The sequence below is a fragment of the Ceratosolen solmsi genome, unplaced genomic scaffold (genome assembly GCF_000503995.2).
Source record: "Ceratosolen solmsi marchali unplaced genomic scaffold, CerSol_1.0 scaffold16, whole genome shotgun sequence".
Taxonomy (NCBI): Eukaryota; Metazoa; Arthropoda; class Insecta; order Hymenoptera; family Agaonidae; genus Ceratosolen; species Ceratosolen solmsi.
Window position 1 is genome coordinate 445,784 of NW_011948451.1, and position 10,709 is coordinate 456,492.

The 10,709-nt window shown below is 28.6% G+C and overlaps 1 protein-coding gene across 1 annotated transcript in view; it reads left to right on the plus strand.

The window, feature by feature from the left end:
- Positions 1-10,261, plus strand: part of LOC105366619 (adenylate kinase isoenzyme 5) — a 54,319-nt gene extending 44,058 nt beyond the window's left edge. Inside the window, exons 4-10 of the mRNA XM_011505118.1 lie at positions 4,119-4,261; positions 5,893-6,075; positions 6,962-7,087; positions 7,159-7,330; positions 8,131-8,399; positions 8,933-9,293; positions 9,942-10,261. Coding sequence (XP_011503420.1) covers positions 4,119-4,261; positions 5,893-6,075; positions 6,962-7,087; positions 7,159-7,330; positions 8,131-8,399; positions 8,933-9,293; positions 9,942-10,171 — 1,484 coding nt within the window. The 3' untranslated portion in view covers positions 10,172-10,261. The remainder of the gene's footprint in view (positions 1-4,118; positions 4,262-5,892; positions 6,076-6,961; positions 7,088-7,158; positions 7,331-8,130; positions 8,400-8,932; positions 9,294-9,941) is intronic.
- The last annotated feature ends 448 nt before the right edge of the window (positions 10,262-10,709 follow it).

Here is a 10,709-nt window from a genome sequence, read left to right on the forward strand (position 1 = left end):
ATCCTCCAGACAGTGTGCAGAAAGTACAACATCTCTTCTCGTGATTAATGATCCCGTACATATATGATTCCTTTCAGGATGTGGATCATTGGGAATGAATTTTATCAAAGATACAATGAAAGGAAATTCATTTTCTCTTGCACTTCTAACATTAACTCCTATCAGGGGTTTTGCGACGATTGAGGAATATCGGCCACCTTATTAAAACATACGTTATTTGTCAATGACATTATTCAATTTGTCACCTATTATGCTTTATTTGTCTTGGAAATTAAGCTTAGAACGTTAAAAGGATTTCGATTACTTACAAATTATTATTTGTAGGCCTAGAAGGAGGTAAACGTTTATTCCCATGCTAAAACATTAAAAATTTTTATAATCGCTGTGTAATTAAAAATATTTAATCAAATATATTGTAAATACTCGTCTTTTATATTATAAAATAAAAGATGAAACAGACGCTTATGAATAATGCTTTATAAAAACAAATATTTGCTTATATACGATATGTTTAAATAGATATAAACGAAGCAATTATTTTAGTTTTTTATCTCCGTCCTATTGTATATGATATTCATAATTCTTATGGATTTTATATTTTTCAATTTCAATTCAATTCCTTATCAATAAATATCAATAAATTCAATTCTTTGCCATAAAGATTTTGTAATTAAAATCTATCTAATATTTGCCTCGTATTCGAATTTAAATAAAAAATATATATTTATCTGCTTATTGTTACGACAATAATAAATAAATAATATGTGAATATGAGTACGAGATAGTGTATATATATATATATATATATATATATATATATTAATACTATCATATATCATTCAACTTCATATGCAAATGAAACTCCTAGATATTAATGAGCTATTGAATTCTTAAGTATATTTATATTTACTTATTTTTTCATTTACATCGATCATATTTCATAATGTGAATACGAATTATGCACAAATTGAAGCGACTATCTACAAACATCAAGAATTTAAAATTATATTATTAAAAACATGCATGAAAATTTACTACCGATCTATGTACATTCGTATCATATTGCATTTATCGTGAATGTTTGCCTAATTTCTTTAAGGTACCAGCAAAATTATTTTCATTACCGCATATAAAAAAAAGTTCATAATTAATAGAGGATTGAATTTAAATTAATAAAAGTATTCTTGTTTGTATGTAATTCTCTTTAGTTTTATAAAATACTATTAATATTAAATTTTAATATTTGAAAAATATTTATACATAATTTAAATAATGTATTTTATATGACTTATTTAGTATGGTAATAATTTACAAAAATATTTAAAATTTTACGTACTTTGCTATGTAATTAAAATACTTATAAAATTGTAAGCAATATTATTAACAGCGTTATATTTAAAAATAAAAATATATATATAAATGTAATACTTTTAAGGAAATATTAAATATAAGCATTTCAAAATCGAAGCTATATAGCTTATCGTTGAAAAAATCATTTGAAAACATTTAATGTTTAATGCACGTACAAATTAATTTAATATTCATAAATTTATAGTAGCACATACACAGATATGTATATGTATGTTGATTATGCAAATTTCAATAAAATATGTGAAATAAATCCTATTTATGTATATTAATACTTTTTTTAGATTTAGAAAAAAAAAAAATATTTTTATTAATAAAATATTGATTATGAACAAATACCGCTTATAGTTTTAGCAATCTCAAACCATCTATTTGTGTGCATATGTACGTGAGATGCATATGGACCTGATTATTTCGACAGATTCTTGTTAATCTTCTGGATATCGACAATGCCTCTTACCTTTATGTAAATTAGTTAGTCTCATTATTTCATGTGTCAAGTATCCCTTCCCCTCTTGCTGTATTTAGTTTTATGATTTCAACAGACCAGAAGGTATATTTCTGTAAATGAGACTTATATCAATTTGTTTTTGTCATTCCATTTCAAATCTATAGCAATATTGAAGCTGAGTTAATAACAAATTAACATATAAATAAAATACTGTATGTCAAAATTATATATAATAACATTAGTTAAAAAGGCTTTATATTCAATATAAAAGATATTCTAATTTGTTTCAATCAAAAGGTTGATACAAATTTTTTGTTTAAATATTTCCTGTATCTTTATCAAATTGAATATTGAAGGAGGTTATTTGAGAAGAGTTTTAGTAAATTTAATTTTTATAACACTATTGATGTTCAGAGGTACGAAGAATTGATTCGGGATAACATCTAATAATTCAAAATAATTTTTTACGAGTACAGACAATGTGCGTATTTTATCTCTTCTTTAAAGCTTTTTTTTTGTTTTTTTTTTTATTTTTTTATATTATATTATTTTTTTAGTTATGAAATAATATCCAAGTTGTTCGATATTATTCGATCCAATATTATCCGATGAAATAATATTCCTATAAGCGATAACTATGAACATAGAACAATGGACTCTCTTATGTTTATTGTCCAGTAGCTTCTGAAGGTAATGAAAAAACATTTTTAATTACCTATCACATGAAATTACTATTTCAGATTACCAGATGTGTACTTTCTATACAAAAAGTATTAATTTCCGTATATTTAAAGTTTAGAAAATTATATGGCTATATCAGTAATAATAAGTTATTTTCTATCTGAGATTATTAAAATACACCACATAAAAATATTCGTTAAAAAGTGTAAAACTATGAAAATCATTGATTGGAATATATAGATTAATCTATAAGAAGTTAAATCACAATTACAGTCTGTGAAAATCATTAAAATATTAACAATAATATTAAACTATTACTTAAACAGCAATAATTTTTTATGCGCAGTTCTTGACTTTATATTTCAATATTATTGTACATGTAATAATAAATGCATCACTACTAATTTGTTTTATTTGTTAAACTGTTATAATTGATTTTTAAGTCATATATTATCATATACAGATTCAATAGAAATGCATGTGTGTAGAAAACATTCAATGCTGAAAAAAAAAAAATAATAAAAATAATTTAAGTAATCTTTTTTCAATTTCTTTTAAGTACATTTTTAAAATATTTATTAAAAATATATAATTACTGGGATAATGGATGTTAATGATAACGTAGGTGGAATTTTGATTAATAAATTGTGAATGAAAATCTCAATATTCTCATCAATAAATGAAACATCGATTGTAATATTAGATTATTTAGATTATTTAGGATCCAATAAAGATTTTGGAACACAGAGCATGTGTTGAGTATCAATTAGTTTAACGAATTAATGAGAAATTATCGACTCATGTTATGAATTTAATTCTAATAATTTCATTGAGGTTTAGAAATTGATATTAAATAAATAAATATATTAAAAAAGCCAAATGACGAACGCGAATGATGTAGGTAATTAAATTTAAAAATGCAAATATGGAGATTATCGACATTTATTTCTCATTAAATTGAAAATTATACCGATATCGACAATAATCTTATTTGATAAATAAATTAGTTATTAGTTATTATTATATTACTATTCACGTTTATATGCTTAGAAATTTCGAGAACATTATTTGGAAATTATATTTATGATAATACATAAAGATATCTCACAAATAGTTTATTGAATAGCACATGTAAGACAAATATAATATGAATAGATTGGCGATTATGAAGTAATATTAATTTAATTCTAATATTTCTATATAATATTAATAACAATTATATCTTGAATAAATTCCATCACAGTAATTAATTTAAGTATACATTGATAACTAAATATAGCTGTATGTCAGATATGTAGTAATTTATTTTAAATTATTTATACGATTGAAATCAATGATCAAAGATAAAGTAATTTAATTATTTGAATACAATGATATTAATATTATATTAAGTAAAATATGTTTCCTTTTTAATTTAATTCATTAAATTGAACAGAATTAAAATATATAACTTTTTACCCACACACACGCACACAAAACACACACACACACATATATATATATATATATATATATATATACATATATATATGTATGTATGTATGTATGTATGTATGTATGTATTAAATAACTCGAGGAATTTTCATTCTTAAAGCTGATAGTAAACTATATGTTACAGATATGAAGGATTTTGGATTACTGAGCAGTAAGACTGTCACTGAAGTTCTCATGCTCGAAATGAAAATGTCTCTAGGGGCCAAAACTTTTCTCGTAAGTGGTTATCCGAGAAACATGCGCGACGTTGTCGAGTACTCGGAAAAGGTAAGAAGAACGTAATATTGTAAAATAGTGATACTATTAGTCTGTGTGCGTACATTGTTCACAACACTAATTGATTATACGTTTAAATCTGTGTGTAGTGACACGTGCATAAATATATTTACGGGTATATTTACGCACCAGTTTATTATTTTTTTTTTTACTGTCATTAAGTCTATTTCAATAAGACAGACAAATTTTGTATGAATAGTTATTTAATTCTTTCCTTATAAATTGAATTTTAAATATTTATTTTTCCTTAATATAAAATGTTGTACGATAAGTTTTATCTTATGTTGTTTCAGTAGATTTATTCATTTAATATAAAATATGAAGTTACGAGTTATATAAAGCAAAACATATTTATCTAGTTTTGTTCATGTAAAAAAAGAAGAAAAAAAAATATATATATATATATACTTTTATTCACATATATTATTCAGAGCATTTGAGAAAATCTTAAAATTTCAATTCTGTCATGCGAGTTCTTAATAAAATTTATTTTAAATCAAAACAAGAAATGTTATATATATAATATATATTTTTTGTTTCTTTAAACTTCGATAGTAGTAATCTTCATTAAAATATTTCCGAGCACAAATAATAAATCTAACATTAAATATATTTTATCTACAGACTTTTTTTCCATATTTGAAAATAAATTAAAATAAATTAATGTTTTTTATTCTATTAATTATTTTATCACCAATTTTATGAACTAAATATTCCAGACGTTTCTTTTGGAGAAAATAAAAATATATTTCATATACTAATTGTAATAATATAATACATAATTGTATATAATATAATAATAATAATAATAATGAAATTTTACTTTGTTAATATATAATATTCAGCTATTTAAATTCATCACCCCCCCCCCCAACCCCACCAACTCCCCAACCACATTAATAATACTTTCCTAGTTATGAAAGCACTCCATTATCCTTATAATATAACTACTAAATCTTAAAATTTATTTAAAATGGATTGTCTGTAAAAAAAAAAAAAAAAAAAGTTTTAGTATGACATTGATATATTAATGAGTCCTTGCAAAGTTTGTACCCGCGGATGTCCATTACGGACTTTTAGTATTGTTCATTACTTGAATATGAAAGCGTCCGTGTGCGTGATCGAGTAATAAATGCACAGGCCGTGCTTTGTGATCAACCTGTCGATCAGTAATGAAAGAGAGAAGAAAAATTAGGAGAAAAGGTGACAACGAGCGTTGTCTGAGACTCGGAGCAGATACTTGATCGACCTACTGCCCTATTCCGATTATCCACTCCGTATTCTTTATACACACTCTCTCTGAATATTGTCCCTATACTTATCTGCTTATAGATTAATGGTGGTAATGTTCGATGTTCCCGTTCCTTGTCAAATAACATCCACGCACATACACGCGCTTCAACGGATGCGCAAACGTTGATGCATATGTAACTACGAATGCTCAATGTTCTAGTTGCCGAGGACGCCGTGCATGTAGATTAGCTTATGCTTCATAATAAATTGATTTTGGGAGATTTTCGATGATAATGCAGCAAATTATGTTTTGCAAAATATGGATCAATCGTGCTTGAATAAATGATATTATACGACTAATTGGCAGAGCAATTTTCATTTGTTCGCAGATTCAAATAGTCAATGGTGTGATTTTAGTTGCGTGGGAGCAAGAAGTACTGCAAAGGCAAATTGATTATGGAGCGCAACTTGGCCAAGTGATTATCGAATTAGCGAGAATAGAGCTGGAAAATTTTTATAAAAACGTCATACCAGTTGCTGAATATTTTGATCAAAGTGAAATGTTACTCGTGGTAAGTAATATAAAAGTGAAAACGTGGAATCACGAAGCAACAATTATTACGACAACATTATCGATTATCATAAATTATTAATGCCTTTAAATAATTAATCAATATATAAGATACGATATTAATGATATATCATTAAGTTTAATTATTTATTATTAGCTTAATTCGTATTTAATTTGTATTTCGAAACTCAAAAATAATAAGAAAAATAAGATATGTGATATCGGTAAATCATTTTGAGACATTATTATCTCTAATTTTGGCCATTTCCAAAGCTAAAGTTAATCAAAGGGAATTAGTCAATGCTCCGATAAATAAATAATTGAGTTGTTTTATTATGAGTATGTTAAGTTGGCATATAGTATATTAAGTGGGCCAAAAAAAAAGAAAATCCAAACGAACGATGTTCGATCATTATAGAGATAATAAAATACTAAAAATATATTATTTATCGTTCGTATAATATAATTATTATTTTATTTTTTTTTTTTTTTCAATTTTTTATTATTAATTATGTAATTAGGCCTAGTTTTTGAAAAATCGTAATAAATTCTGAAATACGGAGTATATAATCTAATGTTAAATAGAGTAAAAAAAAATTATTAAATAGTTTTTAGCTGTTTTAATGAAATGAATTTTTCAAAAAAAAAAAAAAATAATAAAAAAATAATAATAACAATAACAACAACAATAATAATAATAATAATAATAATAATAATAATAATAATAATAATAATAATCGGCATTGTTCTCGCAACGAAACGATTTATTTTACTTATTTAACAACTAGAGGAAAACCTTGATAATTCATCAACTTTTCCTATCGGTATGTCTAAAAAAACTTGGAATGATTATAATTTCCTATAAAGAAACTATTTTATCATTGTAGGTAAATGGCCAACGGATTCCATCCGAAGTTTATGTAGATTTTAGACAGTCTGTATTACGTATACTAGGGCTCGCGGACGAAACTGTTTCCCCGAAAAGGCACGTCTCAAGTTCCATAGAAGCGGAAGTAAGTGAATGCAAATGAATCGTATAATGATGCTAGATTGTATAATTTGTAATTGCCTTAACCTTGGATAGGTAAGCGTTGAACGAGGTCAAGACGAGTATAAGGAAAATATTGCACGAAAGAATGCAAAAATAATGGCTGCCCCTAACTCATTATCATCTACACGCGTTGAGGATGAAATTGCACCGACCAAGTCGGCAGATTTACAGAAGAAAATGCCTCCTCCGATTGTCTGGGTTTTGGGTAAATACAGCATTGAATTTATAAAAATTATGGCTCACTTTAAGAGTTGGAAAAACATTTATTAATACAAAATAAATAATATTAAAATTGTCCAAAAGTCCAATAAAATCTAAGCGTCGTTTAATCGAATGGATATAACTTTACTTTAAGTAAATATTTCTTTTTAACGCTTATAAGTTTGGCAATTCTCAAAAAATAAATTCTAAAAACACATATTGATAATAAGAATATCATTCCATTTATTGTCCATTATATTTTGAGATTTATTAAAACAATATTTAAATTAATGTAGGGAGAATTTTTATCGTCAGCTGAAAATCTTCCATAGGCCTATGAATTTTATATCCTATGCTATAAAAATAAAAATTCAAATATAGAAAAACTATTTTATTATAGAATTAGTTTTATTCTTTAATAATTAGAATGTTAAAGGGCTGGAACTAATGATTATACATTTAAAACATCTTTGTAATTCACAAGTCTTAGTCATAATGCTAAATAGAACTGAAAAGTTAATTTTATATTAGAATTTGTTTTAAACAATTTCCCATAAATCTATTGATAATTCAAGGCGTACAATATAACGAATATTATTTATATAAATATTTACAAGCTTATCGGACGAATATATAACGTTGGAAAGTATGACTTCTCATATGAAAATTATTGCACAATGAATTTAAAAAGCCTCCTACGAATTACAATTCTCATAAGCGATATATCATCATTAAGCTAAATAATAATATCTGAGCATTATAAATAAATTCTGTATAAAATTGTTAACGTTAATGTTACGATAGGCGGGCCAGGAAGTAACAAGGCGATGGTGTGCAGCGAAGCCGTGCGCAAAATGACGAATTGGATTCACCTAAGTATAAGCAGCCATTTAATTACAATGTCCACGGGCGATGCGAAAATTCGCGAATCACTTAAATCCGGCGAATTGGTATCGTCGGATATCGTCATTAAGTTGGTCGAGCAGCAAATTAGGGACAATCGTAAAAGCAGTGGAATTGTCATCGATGGTTTCCCTAGAGATTTAAAACAAGCTCGGGAGTTCCAAAATAAGGTGTGAATCATTTTCATTCGCCATTCATTACCATTACCATTACCATTACCATTACCATTACCATTACCATTACCAATTACACGAAGCTCCCATTTGTTTAATATCCCTCACGTCACTCACATGTCCAAACATTCACTTACAATTGTATTGCATTTATTTAAATATTCTTAATAAGATTTATAATTTTGCCTGTCACGCTCAAATTTATTGGGTCAATTTCGTTCTTGACATTTACGTGAGTAATTGTGTTAGTGAATGCTAGCGAATTGAAATTTCAAAGGCCCATTCCCGAACTCCTATCGATTATTTATTACATTTACGACGCAAACATAATAAACATATGCAAAGAAAGAGAAATTATCTATTCACTTGATCGATTGAAAGATTTTGCCTACACTATGCGACAATTCCCAAGTTTTCCACTCGGGCGATTATTCGGGCTGTCCTTGATTTAAGGAAATGAGCAACGGATTGGGAAAGTAAGCTAGCACAATTGCGTCATATGAATGTAATTCGACGTTATCGTCCCACAGTTCCGCGTGAAACCGCATATGCTGCTGCTGGACGTGTCGAGGCTCCAGCCGGAACGAGGTCGACCTTACGACGAGACCGAGGCCTTCGCTCGTAGACTCGAACTCTTCGGGGAGCTTGCTCTCCCGCTACTCAAGAGCCTCGACGCCGAGGGCAGACTGAGCATCGTCGACGGCGAGACGGAGTTGCCCGCGGACCGGCAGCAATTCGCCTCGGCCCTATTGGAGCTTATGCGGCGCGCGGCCCGTAACGAGGATGAGCCCAACAGGATCAGCGTTATCGAGACTACGGATGATGCCACCCACGCAGCTACGTGGAAAACGCCAAACGGAATGGCCAAGGTCATCGACAGCGAGCCTACCGGTACTTCCTTGTCAGCCCAAACTTCGCATCCTTAATCCTTAATGTCCGCACCCTCACCGCGGTCCACTTACACTATTGATCGAGCATTATCGATTCGCGCATTTAAACGAACGTTTTCGATAGAGTTTCTTTAAACGAATATTTAGGATTTACTATTCTAATTCGAATTCAAGGATGTAAGCTCCTTGTGATGAAAATTAAAAGGGATTCATCATTCGTAATAAATTAATTGTACTCGTCGTAGACAGAATAATTAAATTGCAAAATCCGAATTGTGTTTAAGTTATTCGCGAGACTTAATAATAATCCCTCGTACATCTTTCCAAGTCCAAATTACCAATAATTATAATAATGATAATACACGAGATATCGAATATTTTTCGAATTTTCTGTCATTAGAATGTTGCAAAAGTCTGCGCCTGCAATTTCATAAACTCAGTAGCGCTGCATTACAAAGTGACACAAGGCTCATATATATATATATATATATATATATATATATATATATATATTAAGGAATACAAATGCACTTGATTAATCGAGCCACTTTGTTAAATCAGAATTTTTTAAATATTCGATAACTTAGGGCGAAAGCCGGTGAGCAACAGTGACATGCGCCTGATCAGTATGAAAAATGTCTCTCTTTAGATGGAGGAATGCAACTTCTGAAAAACGGGATCCTTCCGGGCTACCGGCAGCGCCCGAAGCAGAGTGAAACCCGGCAGCTCCTGCAGAACGGCATATCCTCGCGAATGGTCAACGGATTCTTAGGGACCAACAATCGGATTGCTCCTGCATTCTTCGTCGATCCTCTTAGACGGACTTACAATGCGGCCCAAAGCGCCCGCGACGCTCCACCTACGAATCTGCACATTTAGCCATACGTTTTGTTTTCTCGAGCACACGTAGACATTATTTTCAACATTTTGCAGAAATGTATGGAGCCGAATGATATACAATGTAGCCAAATATACGTCACCTGACGTCTCTCTCTCTCTATCTATCTATCTATCTATCTATCAATCTATCTATCTATCTATCTATCTATCTATCTATCTATCTATCTATCTATCTATCTATCTATCTATCTATCTATCGTATCTATCTATCTATCTATCTATCTATCTATCTATCTATCTATCTATCTATCTCACTCTAAGTGTATTGACACTGTAAAATCATATATTTATGCTCTCATTACAATGATGCACTTCGTTATATTTATAAGATTGGCCTGTCTAGTATTATAATAATTTAAGATTGAATAATTTTAAAATCGATCCCACTCGTGTAACAGCGATCCAACAACAATTTTTTTTTTTTTTTACCAGATCATTCATTATCCGGCGAATACACTGAAATTTACGTAAACTCATTAATATTTGTATAACATTATATTTTTTTAAGTGTTTATGC